The 25,877-nt window shown below is 41.4% G+C and overlaps 1 protein-coding gene across 2 annotated transcripts in view; it reads right to left on the minus strand.

The window, feature by feature from the left end:
- The window catches only part of fbxo7 (F-box protein 7), a 29,155-nt gene extending 11,639 nt beyond the window's left edge, over window positions 1-17,516 (minus strand). Inside the window, exons 1-3 of one of the 2 annotated variants that reach the window (XM_048549051.2) lie at window positions 17,326-17,516; window positions 14,026-14,208; window positions 7,178-7,670 (exon numbers count right to left, since the gene is read on the minus strand). In XM_048549051.2, the coding sequence (XP_048405008.2) occupies window positions 7,178-7,670; window positions 14,026-14,147 (615 nt within the window). In that variant the 5' untranslated portion in view covers window positions 14,148-14,208; window positions 17,326-17,516. Of the gene's footprint in view, window positions 1-7,177; window positions 7,671-14,025; window positions 14,209-17,066; window positions 17,175-17,325 lie in introns of those variants that run through there. The other variant, XM_048549052.2, reaches the window with a different exon arrangement.
- Window positions 17,517-25,877: the final 8,361 nt, after the last annotated feature.

Genomic DNA, 25,877 nt, shown 5'->3' on the forward strand with positions numbered 1-25,877 from the left:
AGCCCTCTGAGCAAAGAATTCCAAAGATTCACTACCCTCAGAAGATATTCTTCTTCATCTTGGTCTTTTCCCTATTAATATACATTATAAATGATTGTGGTCCCAGCACTGATAATTGTAACACTCAACTAGTTAAGAGCCTCCAAGCAGAAGATGTATCCTTTATCCCAACTATTAGTTAGCCAATTATTTATCCATGTTAACATGCTACCTCCAACAACTGGGCTCATATCTCATTAAAGTAGACTGAAGTGTGGTACCTTACCAAATGCCTTATGAAAATCCAAACATCATATATTCACTGCTTCTCCTTTATCTCTCCAGCTTGTTATCTCCTCAAGGAATTAGAATTGATTGTCCCTTCATGAAGCCATGCTGACTCCACTTGATCATATTATGCATTTCAAAATGCTCTGCTATTGCATGCTTCATAATACATACTAACATTTTCCCAATTTCAGATGCTAAGCTAACCGGTCCATGATTACTTGTGATTTGGCTCCTTCCCTTTCTGAATAAAGGTGTCACACTGACAGCTTACCAATCATCTATATGATTTTCCAGAATTTAGGGATTTTTGGAAAGTTACAACCAGTGCATCCATTATCTTAGTAGCTATTTCCTTTAACATCCTAGGATACATCCCCTCAAGTCCCGCGAACTGAAACAAAAAAGGCAACTCCTGGCAAAACTGAACAGGTCTGGCATTATCCAAGGGAAGAAAGCATGGTCAATATTTCAAATCTGGTGACTCTTCATCACTGCTAGTAGCCATGAAAAAAGGGTACTTATGCCTAAGATGAGGTGTGGGGGGTGGAGAAGAGGAGAGGCGAATGGATAGGTGGAGGCCGAGTCCAGAGACAGACAGACAGACCAACAGAGAGCAAGTGAGAGAGAGTGCAAGCGAGCGAGCGATGAAAGGGGTGTGGAAAAAAAAAATTATGAAAAGTAGATCAGGACAGTAGTCAATTTGAATAAATGATGAGAGAGCTAAGAGTAGGGAGAATGGGTGAGCTGCAGTGAAAGCAACCCATATGCACTAATAGGCCAAGGAAGAGGTGAGATGAGGTGACTGTGCTAAAAGTAATCCATGACATCTCTACCCATTTGCTCATCTCTCCCTTCACCCCACCTCATCTTTAGCATAAATGCCACATTTTCCTAGCTGCTGCTAATGGTTCTGATGAAGAAGCACTGGACTCGAAACATTGACTCTGCTTTCTTCCAACGGATGCTATCAGATCTGCTGAGTTTCACCAGCAGCTTCTGCTTTTATTCTGATCTCCAGCATCCAGTTTTATCCATTAACTGAACTTCTGCCCAAGGTCCACTTCAGGTTACATCACAAAAACTCATGTACCCGTGGAAGCCCTTAAATGGTTTGTTAGCCTCAACATCAAATTATAACTGTGTCTCCAGCCACATAAACCAAAAATCTTCTCGTTTCCAAGGAAAACAACCCTGGCTTCTTCAGTTTCTGTATATATTTGAAGACTTCAATTACTCGTTACGCCCAGAATTTAAGAAAGTAATCCACCTAAGGCATTCCCAGTGTTTGAGAACAGTTCAGTATCATGTTAGTGTTCTTTGTGGCTCTTGGGATTCTTGGCTTTATTAACAGCCTTCTCAACTTACCTGGCTGCTTCAGTATTTGAGTACATACACTATTTTCAGTTAGGCAACAACTTTGTGAACTTTAGTTCACAATCTAGACTAACCATTTTGTGCAGTAACGATGGGGCTCATTGTCAAGTATTGTTGCCCTGCAAATAAGCCATGAGCATGACTTTCATGTGGCACTTGACAGTGTTTTGTCTGACTGTTAAAATATCCAGTGGCAAATTTGACAAATAGGGAATGAGTCCTGACTAACATTCTTCCCTCAATTAGTATTATCAAAATACAAACTGGGTTGTAAGTAAGACTTTGTACCGCTGGGCCAGAAGGTCTTGGTTCAAGTCCCATGAATATCCCAGATAGTTTGACGTGTGTCAGGTTGATTAGAAATATCTACAGCTCAGTTACAGAGTCATAGCGTCATTGAGATGAAACAGACCCTTTGGTCCAACTTGTCCATGCCAACCAGATATCCTACATAAATTTAGTCCCATTTGCCAGCATTTGGCCATAACCCTCTAAACCCTTCCTATTTATGTAACTCTCCTGATGCCTTTTAAATGTTGTAATTGTACCAGCCTCCTTCACTTCTTTTGGCAGCTTATTCCTTACACGCACAACACTCTGCCCCTTAGATCCCGGTTAAATCTTTCCCCTCTCACCCAAATCCATGCCCTCGAGTTTTGGGCTCCCCAACGCTGGTGAAAAGACCTGGTTTATTCGTCCTATGCATGCCCCTCATGAAATCTCTTTAAGATCACCTCTCAACCTCTACTGCTCCAGAGAAAATAGCCCTAACCTATTCAACCTCTCCTGAGAGTTCATACCCTCCAAACCTCACAATATTCTTGTAAATCTTTTCTTAACCCTTTCAAGTTTCATAACATCTTTCCTTTAGCAGGGAGGCCCGAATTGCACACAATATTCCAAAAGTGGCCTAACCAATGTCCTGTATAGTCACAGCATGAGCTCCCAACTCCTATATTCAATAAAGCCAAGCATACCAAATACTTTCTTCACTACCCTGTCTACCTGCAACTCCATTATCAAGGAACTATGAACCTGCACCCTAAGGTCTCTTATTCAGTAATACTCCTCAGCACCTTGCCACCTGATTTGCCTTTCCGAAATGCAGCAGCTCACATTTATCTTGATTAAACTCCATCTGCTACTCCTCAGCCCATTGGCCCATCTGATCAAGATCCCGTTGTACTTTGGAGGTAACCTTCTTCGCTGTCCACTGCACCTCCAATTTTGGTGTCATGTGCAAACTTACTGACACACCTCCACATCCAAATCTTTTATTAAAAAGTACTGATACTTGTGACACATCGCTGGTCACAGGCCTCCAGTCTGAAAAGCACCCCTCCACCACCACACTCTGGCTCAAAGGTAGAAGACAGTTATGTATCCAAATGGCTAGTTCTCCCTCTATTCCGTGTAATCTAACCTTGCTAAGCAATCTACCATGAGGAACTTTGTCAAACACCTTACTGAAGTCCATATAGATCACCTCAACTGCTCTCCCCTTCTCAACCCTTCTTGTTATTTTTTTCAAAAAACTCCATCAGGTTAGTGAGACACTATTTCCCACACACAAAGCCACGGTGACTATCCCTAATCAATCACTTTGCAAATACATGTAAATTCTGTCCCTCAGGATTCCCTCCATCGATGTCTGACTTCCCTGGTTTCTCCTTATCACCTTTCTTAAATAGTGGTGCCAGGTTAGCCAACCTCCAGTCTTCTGGCACTTCACCTGTGGCTATCGATGATACAAATTTCTTAGCAAGGTGCCCAGCAATCACTCCGCTAGCTTCCCATAGAGTTCTAGGGTACATCTGATCAGATCCCAAGGACCTATCCAGCACCACCTACTCTGTAATATGGATTTTTTCAAGATGTCGCTATTTATTTCCCCACGTTCTATATCTTCCATATCCTCATCCACAGCAAACACTGCTGCAAAATACTCATTTAGTATCTCCGCCATCTCCTGCGTTTTCACACATACGTGGCCTTGCGGATCTTTAAGGGGCCCTATTCTCTTCCAGTTACCCTTCTGTCCTTACCGTATTTGTCAAATCCTTTTGGATTCTCCTTAACCCTATTTCCCAAAGCTATCTCATCCTCTTTTTGATCACCTGATTTCTCTCAAGTATACTCCTACTGCCTTTAAACTCTTCTATGGATTCACTTGAACTTTGCTGTCTACACCTGACATAAGCTTCCTTCTTTTTCCTTGACCAAAACCTCAATTTCTCTAGTCGTTCAGCATTCCCTGCACTTGGGCCTTGCCCTTCATCCTAACTAGACTCCCATTATCTCATTTTTGAAGGTTTCCCATTTTCTAGCCATTCCTTTACCCACAAATATCCATACCCAATCAACTTTTGAAACTTCTTGCCTAAGAACATCAATATCAGCCTTCCTCCAATTTAGAACTTTAACTTTTAGATTCAGTCTAACGTTTTCAATCACTATTTTAAAATGAATAGAATTACGATTGCTGGCCCCAAAGTAGTCCCAACTGACACCTCAGTCACCTGCCCTGCCTTATATCCCAAGAGTAGGTCAGGTTTTGTACCTTTACGAGTAGGTACATCCACGTATTGAATCAGAAAATATTCTATACATTTAAATTTCTCTCTATTCAAGCCTCTAACACGATAGCTGTCCCGGTCTATGTTTGGAATGTTAAAATCCTCTGCCATAAATACCCTACGATTTTTACAGATAATTGAGATCTTCTGAGAAATCTGTTTCTCAATTTATTGCTGACTATTTGGGGGTCTATGGTACAATTCCAATTAGATGATCATCCCTTTCTTATTTCTCAGTTCCACCCAAACAACTTCCCTGGATGTAGTCCAAGGAATATCCTCCCCAAGTACAGCCAAAATGTTATCCCCAGTCAAAAACGTCACTCCCCCTCCTCTTTTGCGACCCAACTCCACCTTTCAATCCTTCCTGTAGCATCTATGCCTTGGCACATTAAGCTACCCGTCCTCTCCATCCCTGAGCCACATCTCTAATTGCTATGCTACCCCAGTCCCATGTGCCCAACAATGAGATCATCTGCCTTACCGGTTAGGCCTCTTGCATTGAAATAAGTGCAGTTTAGTTTATCAGTCCTACCTCACTCTCTGCTTTGTTCCTGCCTGCCCTCACTGTTTGACTTGCTCCTTTTCCCAACTGTACCTGTCTCAGACTGATCTCTTTTCTCATTATCTCCCTGGGTTTCGCCATCTCCACACACCCCATAATCACCTACCCTGTTGTTATTAATTTAAATACCCCCAAGCAACTCTAGCAAATCTCTCTGCCAATATACTAGCCCCCTTCCAATTTAGGTACAATCCTTCCTTCTTGTACAGGTCACTTCTACCCCAGAAGAGATTCCAAAGATGCAAAGAAAATGTGATTCCTTCTCCAGTATACCCGCTCCTCTGCCACGCATTCATCTGCTGCATCCTCCTATTCCTGCCCTCATTAGCTCGTGGCACTGGGAGTAATCCAGATGTTACTACCCTCGAGGACCACTTTTTTTAAATTGCTGCCTGACTTCTCTCCTTAAAATTGCATCCTCTTCTCTCCCTATGTTGTTAGCTCCAATGTGTACAATGACTTCATGCTGGTCTCTTTCCCCTTTTGAGAATATTCTGCACCTTCTCTGAGATATCCTTGATCTTAGCATGAGGGAGGCAACGTACCATTCTGACTGTCGGCAATAGAAACTTCTGTATGTGCCTCTGACCAGAGGGTCCCCTATCACAATCGATTGCTTGGAACCTGGTGCGGCCCTTGTTACGTTAGAACCAGTACCACTCTGTACCAAAAACCTGGCTGCCTGTGCTACATTCCCTGGAGAGTCTATCGGCCCCAAAATTTCCCAAACAGCATATTTGTTTGAGATGGGAACAGCCACAGGAGATTTCTGCATGAGCTGCCTTCCTCTCCTACCTTTCCTGACAGCAACCCATGTACCAAACTGTATCTGTGATTTTTCCTTCCTTCCTACATCTGCCATCCATCACTCCCACTAGCTTCTGTAAATTCCTCACTGTCTCTAACTGTGGCTCCGACCGTTCCAACAGGATTCTCAAATACACTTCCTGCAGACATAACCATCAGTAACATGGAAACTCTCCCTCATCTCTCACATCTGACAGCAAGAGCACGTCACTCAATTAAAGGCCATCTTTCAATCTTAATTATGTGTAGACTCAGAAAATAGCAGTAATACTGCTCTAAAAACACTGCTCCAGGTTAACTTAGTACCTATGTTTTATGTTTTTAAAGTTTAATCAAGAGACAGATATAGTAAAAAAACCACACTACTCACTATTGTAGCTTTACACTTCAAAAGAAAACCACTTAACTGCTCCCCTGCTGTGAGCTCTCCCACAGGTTTCTCCAAGATCAGCTGTGAATTTCACCGTTTGTTAATTTGTTCTTAGGTGAACTCCAACGTCCATGGATATTTGAAGTTAAACAGCAGAGGCAGTAGCTGTGCAGGGTCACTGCTGGGTCAGACAACGTGGGTTTCTTTCTCCATTTGAATCACTTCTCAGGCAGTCACCACTACCCTTGTCTGAGTTACTCCTTTTAGAGTGCCGTTGTTTTCATTCTGTCCCCTCCCAAAGTTCATAAGCTATGCAACATCTAGAATGAGGAGATCAGCTCCAACACTGAAAATTCCTCAAAAAAAGGAGCAGCTCTTACAGCTACAACTTTTACCTGTCCTCTATCTTGGATTACCCAGAATCCTTTGTTGGGGGGTACTTGTGGCGCAGTGTGCCAGAAGGCCCAGGTACAAGTCCCAACTGCTCCAGATGTGTGTAATAACATCTCTGAACAGAAAATATCTACAGCAGAGTTTTGTTGTTTGAATTTAGTTTAGTTTAATTGATGGTACCCTTCTAAGTAAAGTGCTGAGTTCTCTCCAAGTTGGGGGTTGGCTTCTGGATAGAGACAGGCAGAAACTGATGACAGTTCTTCTGTAAATTTACAATGAAACCTCTACATTTTTGAAAGTCTTTTTTTTTCTGTATAAATTTAACATATGCATTATCTCAGTGTGGTAAAAGACTCACAACAGACTGAAGTATTTTCATCAATTAATGCTTCTGAATTACAGTTACACCTGTTTTATTGACAGGTGGCAATTTGCAAATACAGTTGCAGAAATAACTATTTAATTTATTTTCAGAGGCCTTGATTTGGGGGCAAATGTATTCTTATACAAGAGTACAATACAATAACAATTATTATATTGGTTTAAGTACAGAAAAGTGGAACAATTTTCAACATCCCATACACTGAATACACTGTAAAACACAGGTATAGGACAGGGGGTCATATTAAAATAGAGAAAAGTTCAGAACAGACTGTGTGATGCGCATGGTGAAGGGATGAAAAGGTTAACCATGATTCCATTGATTATGAAGCAAATTCATTCTGATTAGGTCTAATGCTCCAGATATTCAGACTGTGTTTTAATTTCAAACTCTACATATGCAGATCATATAGCAAATTTCACATCACTCATGTTGTTTACCTGTGGAATGTATCCTGCCTCCAGCATGAGCAGATGAAGCACTACAATCAAAGCATCCTTTGGGTTGGTGCACTCAGCAGAATGATAAAGGGCTTCTAATGAATGTGGCACCATTCCATCCATTGCTTCACTACACAGCATTGGCTCCTCTGGATATTTTATTGGGGTTTCTTCAAATGTCAAGGGCATCTCATCAGGTGATGAATTCTGGACATTTGCTTCAGACTGCTGACGTGCACGAGCATCAGTCTCATGACCGGACTCGAGTATATTCCCACCATTTACAAGGCCCTGAATCTGAGCATTATTTGAGTGTGATGGTATCTTCTTTACATTCAAGTCTGACACTGATCCAGAGGCAGACGGAGCAAAGGCATCAGGTAGTATTAAGCAAATCAAATCCCCAGAGACTATTCCTATCGATGTCACGGTTTGCTGGTCATCAGTCAGAACATCTTTCCCATTTAAACTGATGTTGAATTCAGTATCGGAACTTTGAAATAAAAGCACAGAACAACATAGAAGTTTAAAATAGTGATATAAACTTTTCGTACATATACACAAAAAGATATACAAATTCCACTGCAGTTCTTTGTCCCCTCAAATAAAAAAGATATTTCTTGTGCCTCAAAAACTGCAGAACCATACAATTCACAATACATATGCAGATCCTACCATATTATTAAAAGTCACGACATGTCTAATGTAATCATTTCACAATTAATTACAACTATAAAAGAACAGTACAGCACAGAAACGCACCCTTCTGTCCAATAAGACTGCACCGAAATATGATGCCTTTCGAAACTTAAAACCTTTTGCATCTATGCAGTCCATATTTCTCTCCCACCTGCCTATTTGTAAAGCTGTCAAGATGCCGCTTAAATGTCGCCAACAAACCTGCCTCAACCGCTACATTCCAGGTGTCCTGTGCGAACAAACTTGCCTCTCACATCTCATTTAAACTTATCCCCTTTTACTCTAAACCTATGTCCCTCGTGAAAGGGGTTAATTAATATTGATTACAAAGTAATCAATCAATGCAGAAACCGTTGATGTTTGGCAGCAAGCTAAAGATGTTAATACATTTACAAATGATCACTAAATAGAAATTGTCCAGAGTTAAACTTATAGAAAATAAGTGCCTGTTTCCTTGTAACCTGTTGTCAATTCTAGATTATGCTGCTAACATTCCTTTAAGACATAAAAGAAAAATGAAGCAATAGACTCCTCAGTTTTTCTTTGAATTTTCTCCCACCTCAAAACACAATAGTAGACCTCAACAATTGGGACAATCAGATTTATAGTGGTTATCCAAACACAGAAATTAGCTTGTCATCCCAACTGATCCACTCCAGTGATTTTCATCACATGAACTTTATTCTACCCTATTATCTAACCCCATCAGCAAAACCACTTTATTCCTTTTGCCCGAAGGTTCTTATTCAATTTCCCCTTAAATACATCAACATTAATTGCTACAATTCTTCCTTGTAGTAGCCCATTCTACATTCTAACTAATGGCAGGATAAAAACTATTTTCCTGAATTTCCGATGGTCACTTTATTTTTCTACCATGTCAAGCCAACTTATCTATAGTATCTAAACTAATTCCGTCTCCCTTTTTAAATATATATCTAAAAAATCAGATGTTCATTGACCTTCAAAAACTACCTTTTCTGTGCAGTCATGCCTAGGTGTTTTCTTCCATAAAGCTAAACATGGGTTTGTAGACCATTCTGGAATGGTGTGTGATTTATTTAATCATTATCATCCCTCTCACCTTTTCTCCTTTTGTTCTTCTAGTGTTATTCAAACATTATTTCTTTCCTCAGTAAATAAAGTGTGCAATACATTTCACAGTTTATATTCTGATTTTATTTTGTTCACACTTTAACGGCCCTATTCCTGCCTGTCTTCTTTTTTAAACTGATAAGACTCTAGCATATTTTACTATTTCTTAACTTATTCTTTGATCATTTACCTTCATTTCTTTTTGCTAATCTAAGTTTTCTTTACTTCTTCCATAAAAACATCATACCATATTTTGTTGTTCTACTCTTGTACATTTAATACACAAAGGAGGAGTGTCTCCTGGTCAACCAAGCTTGATATGGAGTGGCATCCCCTCAAGCTGAACTTAGTTAGATTTTCCTGAAACAGTACATTAGTCTATGGATACATCAAGCACACGCTTTGTCTGCAGCATTCACCATTAGTTATGAGAAAATAAATTATCATTTAGTGTGTACTTTTCCTTTGGCTTCAATTTTTTTATTGTATCGTATGGGTGTCAGTGGTAGGGGCAGCATTTTGTTGCCCATCCTTAGTTAGTTACCCTTGAACTGACTGTCAACCATATTGTTGTAGGTCTGGAGTCACGTGTGGGTCAGACCAACTAAGAATAGCAGAATCACTTCAACACCTACCCATCCCACCTCTGCACCTCCCAACAGTAGTCAAACCAGACCACCTATTCCCCTCACCCTGTCACATCTGACTTAATGCAATTCAATCCCGCCTTCCACGCTGTCAGGTGCAAGCCCGCCCAGATCAGTCACCCAGCAAACTGTTAGACCCAATTTCTCCAGCCCTCCCCAATCTACCTTAAACATGTACCTGACCCACTACCAACCACTTTACACTCTAACCAGCAGGCATCCTACTACATGAAACCCTACCATCACACTTACCATCTATACTTTCATTGTCAAAGTGGCTGTCAGGATCTTCAAATGTCAGAATATGGCAGCTGACAGCTGTACAAAGGAGGTGTGGTTTGCCTTCCTCTAACAGATCTGCGCTATGAAAGAACTGACAGAGTGCAAGTACGGTTCAGCATTTATAAGAGAACACTGAATGGAATCTCCTCTTAGAGAGCAGAGATCCCTTATTTTGTAATAAAAAAGGCCAGAGTAGCAATCTGTGCAAGATAATGCAGCAAAATCTGGCCCTGTGTTCAATAGCCTAATTTGTCCAAAGTATCTATTTTATCTAATCACATGTGAACTATCCAAAGTCTCTGATTTAAATAACGACTTTCAGAGGAATCTTTAATGCTTAAGGAATTGCCCAGCAAAAATGAATTTTCTCAGGCAATTTCTCTGGAATATGCGATGAAGGGGATTCCACAAAACATGATGATTGTCTGACCAGCAGAATAACCGCCCTCTTATTTTTAAAAAGTGATTCTAGGTTAGTAGTGTTTCTAGATTCTCCCACATGATACAATCACCGTTACTACATTCATACATGAACACTCTCTTGAAGTATTTTAAATGTACTAACAAGCATCTTCAATGGTCTGCAGGACTACCAGTTGTATTCAAACCCTGACATAAACCGTCACTGTGCTCCCTATGGCTCATGATTGAGAAGTTGAAGTAACTCTTGAGGTCTGTTTGTTAACCCAATGGGCTCAAGCAGCACATGCACAGAAGGCGAACAGGTTCCTAGCTCTCCTCCTCCCATTCTTAATAGAAAATTGCTCCAATTCCAGAGGGAATTTTCAAATTTTTAGCATTTATTTCCTGACTGAAAAACTAGTTCTTGGTTATTTCCTTTCCTCACAACACCCCTCAGTCAATCTGTTCCATTTTACGAACCTTTCCTGTTTCTTCTCATTGCTGCAACTTCAGTTACACACATGCAAATCTTTCATGTACTTTATTATTAACTCATTAATATTGGCGTAACAATTATACCAGATTATTCTAAGCATATTTCTCTCATGACCAATTATACTCTCTTCTCCCTTTTCTTCGCACTGTCCTTATTTAATTGCTGCTCATCTTCAACCTTTGTTCTAGTTCCGAAGATGGATTATGTCAACATCTCAAATTATTGAGAATTTGGTATCCAAATCCAGACAAAAAAATTTGAAGAGTATAAGGATTGGTTTTGCCAGTCTTAATGTAACCAGATTTAAGTAGCATTTATTGGCAGGTATGACTGGTTTGTTATCAAATCTGTCACTCCAGGTGACTTGCAGAGAGTGGGCAATAAAATCTCTGTTGTTTGAAGAAATATGTACTGTTTAGAATGTAAGCACACAAACCATAGTTTAAATTAATTCTACAATGTACATTTAAAGGCACTATAAAATAAGAAAAAAGAAGAAATTTTACAGATGCCTAATCCAAAAAGAAAGCAAGAATGTTTAAAGTACTCCACATAAACTTCACAACAACCCCATTCTTAAAGAGAGGATCTTGATTCCCTCCAACAAATTAGTTAAAATGAATCAGGACAGAGCAGACATTTTGCAAAATATATTTGAGTTACATCGTTCTATGGAATCACCACTAGAACAAAATTTTCATAACTTTTTTCATACATAAGCAGATTTCTATTCTTAAAAAGAACCTAAGTGTTTTTGATCAGTTTGTGTTTATTATCATAATTAATGGTTCGTTTTTTGAGGGTGTGAAGTTTAACACAATCATTAAATGGAAGTATTGGATTATTAAAAGGTCTTACAAACAAATGTCTGTTCATCAGGTTAGCATCAAACATTGCATTTCCAACTATTTTAGTGAACAACGTGGTTGAATTAACAGAATTTATCAAATCTTTTAAAAGCTTTGTTCAGTTGGAGTGAAATCTGAGCTCCAGTACAGTAATTGTCATTTGCACAAGACAGAAAAGCAAAAGGTGCTTTTATAAATGGAAAATAAACTGGACCCTAGGCCAAAAGGCAGAAAAATTAGAAGGGACCAAATAATTGAACAACAGTTTCAATTTCTCGACTCCAAATCACATTTGGACAATGCAACATGGTCACTGCAGACATCTCTAAAGGACAACAATTCACACATTTTGCTGCCTGAAACACTTTGCTGGTCCCAAGCCTTTGATGCATCCCTTACACAGCATCTTATCAAAGACCTGCTAACCTGCACATACATTACACGTAATTTATTACCCTGGAATTGTTGGTTGGTTCGCTGAGCTGACAGGTTTTCCTGCAAACATGTTGTCTCCCTTCTATGTGACATCTTCAGTGCTGTCTAGCCTCCACTGAAGTGCTGTTGGTCTGTCCCGCTACAAATTTATATGGTCCAGTCTTTCATGGTGGGTAGTCCTGTTTCTGGTTTTGGAGTGTAGTGGTACGTAGATGGGGTCTATTTCAACATGTTTGCTTATCGCACCAGCGGCTGAAAGCCAGACCTCCAGAAATTCTCGTGCTCGTCTTTGGTTTTCTTGTCCCAGTTAAACTGATATCCTTCTATAAAATTTGAGAGGATTTATAGCTCGGGTTGTAGACTTGCTCATTGAGCTGAGGGGTTTGGTTGCAGACTTTTTTGTTACCCTGCTGGGTAATATCGTCAGTGCACCTCCAGTGAAGCTATGGTGTTCTGTCCTGCTTATCATTTATATAATCTGTATTCACTGGGGTGGTTGGTATTACTTCCGGTTTTGTTTCTCAGTGGTTTGTACGCAGGGTCTAATTTAATGTGTTTGTTATGGAGTTCCGGTTAGAATACCAGGTCTCCAGGAATTCACTGGCGTAACTCTATTTGACTTATCCCAGTCAAATTCATGTCCCTCATTGTCTGTGTAGTGAGGCAAGTGAGAACTGGTCATGTCTCTTGGTGGCTATGTATCTGTATTGTCAATTTTCTTCCGATTTAGCCTCTGTAGTGTTTCTCACAATGCTTGATTGGTATTTTGTATATTACCCTAGTTTTGCTCATTTTGGGTATGGGATCCTTTACAATCGTCAGTAGTACACAAATATATACACACACACACACACACACACACACACACACACGTTACCAAGCAGCAGCTGAGTGAAAAACGACATAGGACAGACCAGGAAATGTGAACACCAACTCATGCGAAACAGCACGACCAACTCTCCCTCATTTCAATACACTCTGCACAGAAGGACATCAGTTGAACAGGGACAAAGTTACAGTGCAAGGACAAGCAAGACTATGACAAGCACAAGAATTTTTGGAGACCTGGTTTTCAACCACCAGTGCAATAAACAAACATGTTGAAACACACCCTATTTACATACCACTAGGGTACAAAAAAAAACAGGGCTACCCACCATGACAGACCAGACCATATAAATTCAGAGCAGAAGAGAACAACAGCATTTCAACGAAGGCTAGACAACAGTGAAGATGTCACCTGGAAGGAGGTGAAACCAAGTCAGCTCAGCGAACCACCGAATAACTCCAGCCACAACCCGAGCTACAGATCTTCACTAAAACATTAAACTTTATTCCCTTGTCTAAACTTTGCGTTATTTCTTCAAACAAATGGTAATTAAATAGAATCTTCTTTTTAAAGCTGGAAAGAAAAAGCACTGATTTTTTTTCAATAAATAGCCTGTTCTTGTGCTGCAAATGCTGCAACTATTTATTTATAATGAATTCACATCTAAGTCACTGAAGCTCTTAAATTACAATTTTGAGTGATCCAACATAAATAGATAAATGAAATTAGCAAGGTGTTGTCAGGTCCTGCAACAAATTCTCATAGCATTACTTGCTACCTTGACACCCACCGGCAGGGAAAAAAAACTTAACACCATAGTAACAATAGAAATTCACATCCCACTTGAGCAACAGTCTAAACATTCTCATAGGCTGCACATACTTATAATTTTCGATAGGAATTACAAGGTATCAGTTATGATTTCCACTAAACCTCAATGTTCTAAAATTATCAAAGTCAATAATTTGTTAGTTGAGCATCATAAAAGCTTCTCAATTGGTAAAATAATCCATTTGGCCACATGAAAATCAAGACATATTCCATATCAAACCATATTAACAGCAGACTTAATATATTTAATCATAGAAACAGCAATGTGATTCTGCTTCACTTGCCTGTATCCCATAGATGGTAAAAGACAGTTAGCAATCTTACTGCGCAGGTCAGCAAGAGTGGGCTCATCCTGCTCCAATTCCACCCAACCTCTCTGTCTTTGAACTCGCACACGCAGCTTCATTGCAGCTGATTCAACATGAAGCTGTCAACTGCTGTTGGAATTTCTGCAGGTGCAAGGGGCACTAGACATAAGAGGGAGATTAAAATTACAGTATCGTTCTTAAAAAAAACTGCATCATATTTAACTGAAACGTAGGTTTTTTGACAATATGAGATAGCTTTGATAACATACACATCCAAACACCAATGTCATCATGAAAAAGTACTAAATGGAAGGACTCTAAGCGTGAAAGGAGGAAAAGAACAAAGAACAGACAGTTAGTTTCCTTTCTTTTACCTTTCAGCCAAAAGGGGAGTTCTAAACAGGCTGGAACATGCCATAATAGAGAATATATAATTCTTAATATGTTAATTAAGATCAGAGTCATTAGAAAGTGCGAACAATTTATGCCTTAAGCATTCAGTCACACTTCGTAGAAAAATTATAGTCTGTAACAAATTAAAAGAAACCATGTTATTTTACTTCTTTCATTCTAACATCTCGTGAAAAGTTTGAATTGTATCCTAAAGACACCCTAGTTCTTTTCTGAAGTAAAGTATGCACCTAGGTCCCACAATCAACAACAAGGAAAGTGACCAGCTGATCAGATTGTTTAACTAGCTAGATCAACAAGAGAACTCCCTGCCTCCTTTGAAAGTGCTTTTGGCTCTTCATTTCCCTATATGAACAGATATATAGGCAGTCATTGTAACAGCTTAAAGACATTCTTTTATTAGGATACTGTTTCATTGCTTTCATCAGCAGTTACCGTTGCTAATCTTACTTCAAAAAGGAGCTAAATATTAACAATTTTTACAAGTGATCCAAACTACAAAAAGTCAGTACATTTGCTTTGAGGAATTAACAGCCTCAAAATTTGCCAAAGGTGATCCAGGAGATATTCCATGTTCTTCTTCCTGTAGAAGCTTTGAATTTTAAAACATTTTTCCTAACTGTGCTTTAAAATGTTCACTATCACTTGAGAAAACACAGGAAGATGCATTTTTAAAAGCTTACAAGTCATAAAGAACATCGTCCAAAGGCTTGAATCACACTTAACAAATATAGATGATTATAGTTTAAGGCAAATTAATTGCTCGGGACCTCACTGCTGGAGTTTCTAAGTACAATTACTCAAACCAAGCATCTTCATCTGATGCAAAATTATCAACTCCTTAAGATCAGGAATAGGACCATTTATGAATGATTCTACCAATGTTCAAATCATTTACATTTACTCAAACAAATCAATCAGTTCTGGTCTCACAGAATGAGGACAAACATCTAGACTGGAGTTGACACATGTCAGACACTGCCCATCACCTTCAACCACTTCTTATCTTCAGTAGTACTACTATTCCTGAACTGCCATTGAACATCACTTGGGATTATCACGAAACAGACAGTTAACAGAACCAACCATTGTAACAACATGGCTACATTTGAATGGTAATGGCATACTATGTTCTGACAAATATCACACCAAATTACTCCTCAAAGCCTCTTCACTTCATATGAGGTTCAAATTAACTGCCCAATTTCACGCTGACAACATGCTAGGATAGGCTTAACAACCATCCAGGAAATCTAACAGGCCATCTGCTTGCCAATCAACAGTCCTCTCCCTTGGCACTTAGTGGCAACAGTATATACTATTGCCTGTTGGACACTGCAGAAACTCACCAAGCTTACTTCAACATCATCTTCCCAGCCCAAAGACTTCTTCGACCAAAGAAAATAGCAGCAAGATCATTAAACTTATCACCACCATCAAATTTACCACCAAAATCTGTGTCAACTTGGACATAAGTAATAAAATTAGCAAAATCCTGCAATTTCATGCTTTTAGATTTTTGGTCTTCGATTTAGCACACACCTTTTTTTGGTCAAATGTATTCTGTTCTGAAGACAACATAAAAGAAAGTAATACATGCATGCAAGACTTTCATTCCTTCAAGTTTCCTTGAAGATTACAAAATCCTCTGCCCTTTATCGTGGTGTCTCAGTCATGGTTTAGTTGTTCGCATGCTTATAATCAGGGAATTTCTGGTCCCAAAAATCCAAGGAAGAGCTGCATTGTCAAAGGTTCCGTAACTTGGCAGATCTTAAATCAAGCCCTGAATACCCTCAAAGCTGAATGTGAAAGAGCCCAATGTTCTATTTTGAAGAGTAATTAAATTATCCACAATTGACTGACCAATATCTATCCCTCGAGCAACATCACAAAATAAGAGATAACAAGGTGTAGAGCTGGATGAACACAGCAGGTCAAGCAGCATCAGAGCAGCAGGAAAGCTAACATTTCATGATCAGCTTTCCTGCTCCTCTGATGCTACTTGGCTGGCTGTGTTTATCCAGCTCTACACCTTGTCATCCCAGATTCTCCAGCATCAGCAGTTCCAACTATTTCAATCACAAAATAAGATATAGCTATTATCACATGTTGTCAATAGCAGGGCCTTGCCATTTGAAAATTGCCTGCCATGCTTCCTACACCAAAAAGTGTCATGCAAAAAGTACTTAATTTGCTGTTACTGATCATCCCATAAACTGTTATACAACCATAATCTCTATTTTTGAATGTACTATGATAACCAATTTTCTCACAAGCACCATTGAGAAATTGTTACAGCATTGTACATCACTGCTTCAGCCAATCAACCTTGTTCTCTCAGTATAAACTTATGATTTCTGAAAGTTGGCATTCTTGCATCTTTCCTGATGAGTACAAGAAGCTTCTGCTCTTATCTTGCTTCAGCAAAAAAAACAAACATACGTTCTTCCAAAGTCAAAACTTCCAAGTGCAATTGAAATTCAGATTACGATTAAGTGCAAACATTGATAAAAAAAGAAGACACTAAAATATTAAAGTAAGTGCGCTGAGGTGGAAAGCATACATGTTGTCTATTTTAGCGCAAGTTACACGGTCAAATAGCTTACCAATGTCGATGACACTGCACAACAAAAACCTAGCTACATGCTGATTTCTTGGAACGGATTATGAACAATTTCACTTTCGTTTCTTAAGTTCCATACAGCTCACGCACAAAACCCCCTTACGTTCACAAACTGCATTCCCCGCACAACCTGACAGCCCTGAACCGCGGGGGCAGAAAGGAAGCAACATTAACAGACTGGATGCGACAGGCTGTTCCTGTGGCCTAGTTCTGCACCTGACCGAGCTCCAGACGATACTTACAGATTACAGGGAGGGTAAGGCAGCGGTCTGGTCTACTCCGCTCCACCCAGGCCTACGCTCAGGCTCCGACTCCGCTGGGATGGATGTACCAGCCGCAGTCTGCTGCCGGTCACTATGGTGATTATTACAGCCCACCCCGCAAACTGACAGCAGCGTTAGCCCCACCCCATCCCACTGCCTGCGGGCCGGGGGAGGGACTATAAGCACCATGGACTGCGCCTGCTCCCGATAGTCACCAATCCAGCGCATGCTCACAACCCTCACTGTGAGGATGGAGCTGTAGTCAATGTACAGACGGGAAAGTTTTGGAGGTTTGCTGCTCTAATGTCGATCACTTCTCACCACTCACATTTTTAAAGCATATTGTGCATGATTTGTGCCTTGCATACATTTAACGATTCAGGCTCCGCTTTTCTGAAGAAGGGTCACTAGACTCGAAACATTAACTCTCTTTTCTCTCCGCAGATGCTGCTGGACCCGCTGAGTTTCTCCAGCAAATTTTGTCTTTCTTTCAGCCTACGCTGCTGTTTGCGGAAGAGATTTACAAAGACGAATGACCTTCTGACAGAAAACAGTCTTCTGACTCAACCTACTAACTTATCCAATTGCAAACTCTGTAAGCTCCTCACAATTTTTTCTCCTGCCTACATTCATGATATCATAAGCAAATTTGGCAATGGTACAGTTAGTCCCTTACCCAAGTCACAGGTTTAGGTCATAAATAATTGAAGCCCTAACACTGATCCCTAGACATTTCACTTGTTTGCTAAATTGAAAATTATCAATGAATCCCAACAAAAAGAAAATGAAAACGGTGGAAACTGGAAATCAGAAACAAATCAGAAATATCCTTTGAGAGTCTGTGCACAGCAATTGGAATGCCAACACATTTCACGGCATTGATTTCTGGTTCCAGAAGTTCCTGTCGCACATGGACTTCAGAAGTCAGCACAGAAGAAAAAAAGTGTGAGCATGCTGCCCCAAACACCATAAGCCCTTGGCTAAAACTCTAACCATTTAAATTGCACCTAAGTAAATGTCTTTTTCAAAATCCAAGTCAACTACATTTATTGATTTCTTTTATCCAGCCTGCATACTCTTCTTTAAGAACTCTAATAAATTTATCAAACCATTTCCCTTTTGTAAAGCTACGTTAACACTGCCTGATTGTATTATGATTTTCTAAATATTCTGCACCTTATTAACAATGGATTCTAGCATTTTTTCAATGATAGATGTTTAGCTGAATTAGTTTAAAGTTTTGTACTTCTGCTCTCCCTCCTTTCTTGAACACAAGTGTTACATTCTCTATTCCATAGGACCTTCCAGAATCTAGGGAACTTTAAAAGATTATAACATGCCTTGTTAGCCTTTAGTTCCATTAGTTTTCCCAGTGTGATAAGATCGCAAGGCTTAGGAATCAAGGTAAGTCAGTCAGCCCACTGGGTCTGCTCTGCCATTCAAATCATCACCTTCCTGCTTTTTTCTGATAACTCCTGATTCTCTAGTCTTGAATATATTTAATAATTTAGCCTTTACAGCCCAATTCAGCGAATAATTCCACAGATTCACTACGCTTTAAGAGGAGAAATTCCTCCTCATCTCTGTCTTAAATGGATGACCCTTTATTCTGAAATAATGCCCTGTGGTCCTAGACTCTCCCACAAGTGGAAGCAACGTTTCTGCATCTATCCTGTCAATTCCCCAAGCATGATGAATGTTTCAATAAGTCACCTATCTTTCTTCAAAACTCCAAGTGTAAGGTGTGTGATATATATTTATTTAAATAAAGTTGAATTTATAGTATGTGGGTTCTGATTTATATGCCTCAGGATTTTAAGGATTAATACAAAAGCAAAATACCACAGATGCTGGAAACCTGAAATAAAAACAGAATATATTGGAGAAAGGTCTGGCACTATCTGTGGAGAGAGAAACAGAGTTAGTGTTTCAAATCTGATATGATTCTTCTTCAGAACTTTTTCATGATTAACTCTGTAGTAACTGTTGTTTCTTTTAAAGCATAACCTGAGAAAGATAATTCTTGGAGAGTAGTTGAAATTATTCGTTATTGGGAGAGTTTTTACAAGTGAACAAAGTAAAACAGTTGTGTATTGGGCTTTCAGTTTAAAAAGTCAGAAATTGATATTTTTCCTTTTGAATGAGGAAGCACCCATAGTCTGTTAAAAAAAAAACCTTTGAATTTCAGTTGGGTAGCTTTTACAAAGCATTGGCTGAAGCTGAATGTGTGAAACCATTACTTGGAAAAAAGATACTTCAGTTCCGTCATGAAATAAATTACCTCTGTGTAAAGAGGAGAGTTTTAAAGTCCAAGACAAGAAGTTTTTGTTTAAAACATGAAGGGGTATTCGAAGCTGAGAAAGTTTACATTCAGTTATATGAAATCTCAGGGAAGAGGCTATCAGATGCTCAAGACCAGGAATAGAAGCATCTGTTAAATCAAATCTATGTGTGATTGTGTTTTAGAGGAAGAAATTCTCTCCCTGGTGAGATAGTACGAACTGCCAATGTAGGAGTCTGAGATAACAAGGAATGGAGCTGGAGAAACACAGCAGGCCAGGCAGCATCAGAGGAGCAGGAAAGCTGATGTTTTGGACATCCCAGCTATCCTTGTTTTTCAATGACCACAATTCCTCCCACCCCCCCAAGGGGTGGTCGAAAATGCCCTCCACTGCACCTCTCACATTGCCCAGACCTCAGCCCTCACATCCCCTCCCTGCAACAAAAACAAAGACAGAATTCCCCTTGTCCTCATGCATCACCCCATTAACCATCAAGATTCAATACATCATTCTCTGCCACTTCCGTCACCTGCAATCTGACCCCACTACAAAGAATATATTTCCCTCCCCACCCTTATCTGCCTTCTGGAGGGACCGCTCTCCTCACGACTCCCGCATCCACTCCACATTCCCCACTAGCCCCACCAACCTGGCACCTTTCCCTGCAACCGCAGGAAGTGCTACTCCTGCCCCTGAACCTCACCCTCATCCTATGCCCCAAAACAACCTTCCACATTAAACAGATGTTCACCTGCACATCCACTAATGCGGTCTATTTTATCCGCTGTTCCCGAGGTGGCCTTCTCTACATTGGGGAGACCAAGCGGAGTCTCAGAGACCGCGCTGTGGAGCACCTATGCTCGGTTTGCAACAAATGACAACACCTCCCCGTTGCGAACCACTTCAACTTCCCCTCCCACTCCATGGCAATATGTCCATCCTGAGCCTCCTCCAGTGTCACAACAATGCCACCCAGAAACTGAAGGAACAGCACCTCATATTCTGCCTTGGAAGCCTACAACCCAATGGTCTCAATGCGGACTTTACTAGCGTCAAAATCTCCCCACCCCCGACCTCATCCCAAAACCAGCCTGCCCCCATCCCCGCCTCCCCGATCTGTCCGTCTTCTTTCCCAGTTATCTGCTTCTTCCTCCTCACTGACCAACCCTCATCCCCACTTCCTACCTACACTCACCTTTACTAGCTTCATCCTCGCCTCCTTGACCTCTCCGTCTTCTCTCCCACCTGTCCACTCCACTATCCAGCTTCTATCACCGCACCCCCCAGTCTATTTATTTCAGAGCCCTTTCCTCTCCCCCATTTCTGAAGAAGGTCCAGACCCAAAACGTCAGCTTTCCTGCTTCTCTGATGCTGCCTGGCCTGCTGTGTTCCGCCACCTCCACATCTCTCTCTGGTGTGTGTCCTGTAAAGAGTGTTGTAGGGATTACTGGGATTATATTTAACCATGTGTTTCAATATCTTTAAACTTGTGTTATGTGTAAATGCTTTTATTTATCTATTTACCTTCATTTATTTTACATAATAAACTTCTGTTTTATTGCAAAAAACAAATCTGCAGCATTGGGTGTTTACATTTCTGTGAAAGACCACCTTGTTTAATTCAAAAATAAAATATGTCCTAGCAAGCCAAATTTCAGTCTGGAATCTAATTTGTTCAGTAATCACATCAGCTGGGGTCATAAGATAATAAAATGTGAGGCTGGATGAACACAGCAGGCCAAGCAGCATCTCAGGAGCACAAAAGCTGACGTTTCGGGCCTAGACCCTTCATCAGAGAGGGGGTTGGGGAGAGGGAACTGGAATAAATAGGGAGAGAGGGGGAGGCGGACCAAAGATGGAGAGTAAAGAAGATAGGTGGAGAGAGTATAGGTGGGGAGGTAGGGAGGGGATAGGTCAGTCCAGGGAAGACGGACAAGTCAAGGAGGTGGGATGAGGTTAGTAGGTAGCTGGGGGTGCGGCTTGGGGTGGGAGGAAGGGATGGGTGAGAGGAAGAACCGGTTAGGGAGGCAGAGACAGGTTGGACTGGTTTTGGGATGCAGTGGGTGGGGGGGAAGAGCTGGGCTGGTTGTGTGGTGCAGTGGGGGGAGGGGAGATTTTGAAACTGGTGAAGTCCACATTGATACCATACGGCTGCAGGGTTCCCAGGCGGAATATGAGTTGCTGTTCCTGCAACCTTCAGGTGGCATCATTGTGGCAGTGCAGGAGGCCCATGATGGACATGTCATCTAGAGAATGGGAGGGGGAGTGGAAATGGTTTGCGACTGGGAGGTGCAGTTGTTTGTTGCGAACTGAGCGGAGGTGTTCTGCAAAGCGGTCCCCAAGCCTCCGCTTGGTTTCCCCAATGTAGAGGAAGCCGCACCGGGTACAGTGGATGCAGTATACCACATTGGCAGATGTGCAGGTGAACCTCTGCTTAATGTGGAATGTCATCTTGGGGCCTGGGATAGGGGTGAGGGAGGAGGTGTGGGGGCAAGTGTAGCATTTCCTGCGGTTGCAGGGGAAGGTGCCGGGTGTGGTGGGGTTGGAGGGCAGTGTGGAGCGAACAAGGGAGTCACGGAGAGAGTGGTCTCTCCGGAAAGCAGACAGGGGTGGGGATGGAAAAATGTCTCGGGTGGTGGGGTCGGATTGTAAATGGCGGAAGTGTCGGAGGATCTGAGTCAGTGTCAGAGACAACAGTGGAAGGTACTGTGGAGTGGGTGAATGATGGAAGTTAACAATTCTTGAGCAATTGCCACATAGGACAGCATGCCAGTGCTTCCACAGGATTTAATCTCAACATATCTCAGTCGCTTGACCTCCTATAATCCAGAGACCAAAGTGTTATTGATGTTATTAATTTGAATTCAAAATTAACATTTATTTATTGTCTATTTATTCCTTCATTGAGGAAGTGACAAAGTTGATAGATGAGGGAAGAGCTGAAGATGTCATATATATATGGACTTCAGTAAAGCGTTTGATAAGGTTCCCCATGGTCGGTTTATAGAGAAAGTGAAGTCGCTTGGGGTCAAGATAGATGGATAGAGAACTGGCTGGGCAACAGGAGACAGAGAGTTGTAGTGGAAGGGAGTTTCTCAAAATGGAAACTGTGACCAGTGGTGTTCCACAGGGATCCGTATTGGGACCACTGTCATTTGTGCTATAGATAAATGATCTGCTACGCCACCAATCTTGCTAATCAGACCATCTATTCCTTTCTCCAGATCATTTATCTATAGCACAAATGACAGTGGTCCCAATACGGATCCCTGTGGAACACCACTGGTCACAGTTTCCATTTTGAGAAACTCCCTTCCACTACAACTCTCTGTCTCCTGTTGCCCAGCCAGTTCTCTATCCATCTATCTTGACCCCAAGCGACTTCACTTTCTCTATAAACCGACCATGGGGAACCTTATCAAACGCTTTACTGAAGTCCATATATATATGACATCTTCAGCTCTTCCCTCATCTATCAACTTTGTCACTTCCTCAATGAAGGAATAAATAGACAATAAATAAATGTTAATTTTGAATTCAAATTAATAACATCAATAACACTTTGGTCTCTGGATTATAGGAGGTCAAGCGACTGAGATATGTTGAGATTAAATCCTGTGGAAGCACTGGCATGCTGTCCTATGTGGCAATTGCTCAAGAATTGTTAACTTCCATCATTCACCCACTCCACAGTACCTTCCACTGTTGTCTCTGACACTGACTCAGATCCTCCGACACTTCCGCCATTTACAATCCGACCCCACCACCCGAGACATTTTTCCATCCCCACCCCTGTCTGCTTTCCGGAGAGACCACTCTCTCCGTGACTCCCTTGTTCGCTCCACACTGCCCTCCAACCCCACCACACCCGGCACCTTCCCCTGCAACCGCAGGAAATGCTACACTTGCCCCCACACCTCCTCCCTCACCCCTATCCCAGGCCCCAAGATGACATTCCACATTAAGCAGAGGTTCACCTGCACATCTGCCAATGTGGTATACTGCATCCACTGTACCCGGTGCGGCTTCCTCTACATTGGGGAAACCAAGCGGAGGCTTGGGGACCGCTTTGCAGAACACCTCCGCTCAGTTCGCAACAAACAACTGCACCTCCCAGTCGCAAACCATTTCCACTCCCCCTCCCATTCTCTAGATGACATGTCCATCATGGGCCTCCTGCACTGCCACAATGATGCCACCTGAAGGTTGCAGGAACAGCAACTCATATTCCGCCTGGGAACCCTGCAGCCGTATGGTATCAATGTGGACTTCACCAGTTTCAAAATCTCCCCTTCCCCTACTGCATCCCTAAACCAGCCCAGTTCGTCCCCTCCCCCCACTGCACCACACAACCAGCCCAGCTCTTCCCCCCCCCCACCCACTGCATCCCAAAACCAGTCCAACCTGTCTCTGCCTCCCTAACCGGTTCTTCCTCTCACCCATCCCTTCCTCCCACCCCAAGCCGCACCCCCATCTACCTACTAACCTCATCCCACCTCCTTGACCTGTCCGTCTTCCCTGGACTGACCTATCCCCTCCCTACCTCCCCACCTATACTCTCTCCACCTATATTCTTTACTCTCCATCTTCGGTCCGCCTCCCCCTCTCTCCCTATTTATTCCAGTTCCCTCTCCCCATCCCCCTCTCTGATGAAGGGTCTAGGCCCGAAACGTCAGCTTTTGTGCTCCTGAGATGCTGCTTGACCTGCTGTGTTCATCCAGCCTCACATTTTATTATCTTGGAATTCTCCAGCATCTGCAGTTCCCATTATCAGCTGGGGTCATAACACTGGTTTATTTTCCTCTAGTAATGATTGTTTTAAGTTGGTCTAATTTCATTAGTAGATTATTAGGCAGCTGAACCAAATTATGAATACTCCTCCGATAGCCAACAAGATGTAGAAGGGACTTGAACCTTAAGTTTCTAGTCCAGATTTTTGATTCAGTATAGTAACCCATATTTCTGAACTTGAGTGAATTAAAATTACCCACTTAACTTTAGGTGCCCTCTGCACTGGAGATTCCTGGACAGGACCTCCAATTGCAAACCTGTTCCAGAAATACATGGACACAGCAGCAAAGAAAATATTTATAAAAATCATACTCCCCTTTGCAACTGTAATTTGGGTCTGTGGCAGGGACTAAGGTGTTGAGTCTGAGAGGTTCAGGCCAGGTGGAGGAAGCAGTGTCAGGTCCATGATGGCCAGGCAAGATGTGGGCAGGGAATTTGGGTCTAGAAACATCAGACTAGCAGGGAAAAGTATGTGAGGTAGGGAGTTGGCCATGCCAAGAGGTCTATGCTCAGATCAGAGGGAGTTACATCTGGTGAAAGTGGCAGTTCATCAAGTCTGACAAGTGATAGGAAAATGGTGAGTCTGTGGAGATGGTCAGGACAGTGATTTTTGAGTAGCACTGGGGGCCAGGGGTCTGCAATCAGGTCAAGACAGGGATTGGGTCTTCTCAGCTGGGGAGGAGAGAATGTTCTTAGTGGTCAAGGGTCAGACAAGATGTAGTTGATAGGATCCATTGTGAATTGAAATTTCAGTTCAATCGTTACACAGGATTTAGAGGTTTTAGAGTTTTCTCATTTTAGGGAATACTGAAAGTAGCAGTCAGTACAAAAACAAGAAGGAAGTGAAAATAAATAATTCTGAACACCAATAAGATTTGCTAAGGGAATTCGATACAATGGCAAAAAGAACAAACAAACCGAAGATGTCCATAAGTGTGAGGTTGAATGTACATTCTGATAAAGAAAATTATTGAACGCTCAAAAGGAGATTACTGCAGATACTGGAATTCTGAAATATAAAAGAAGATGCTGGTAAAATTCAGGTCAAACGAATCTGTGGCATTTTGGGTTGATAACTCCTTATCAGAACATTATTAACATCCTTTATGAAACACTACAGAAGAGTGATTATTACAAAACACGGTTTGAAGAAAACATTTAGAGCAGAGAACAACAAGTGTTCCTAGACTGTGTTCAGAAAAGCTTCTCACAACGTATGTGCCCAATCTAACTAGAAAGGATGCACTGTTGGATTTTGTTCTTGGAAATGAGACGGGCCAAGTACATCAATAGTTAGTGGAGGAACACTTTGGAGACAATGGTCATTATATTACAAGATTTAGGAAGAACAATTAACGGGGGGAGGACAACTTCAATGTGACAAGAACAGAGTTGGTGTGACGGGACAAACTACCTGAGCAATGGGCTACTTTCTAAGAGGCGGAATGGTTCAGGTAC

This window comes from Stegostoma tigrinum, chromosome 18 (assembly GCF_030684315.1).
Source record: "Stegostoma tigrinum isolate sSteTig4 chromosome 18, sSteTig4.hap1, whole genome shotgun sequence".
In the NCBI taxonomy this organism is placed as follows: domain Eukaryota; kingdom Metazoa; phylum Chordata; class Chondrichthyes; order Orectolobiformes; family Stegostomatidae; genus Stegostoma; species Stegostoma tigrinum.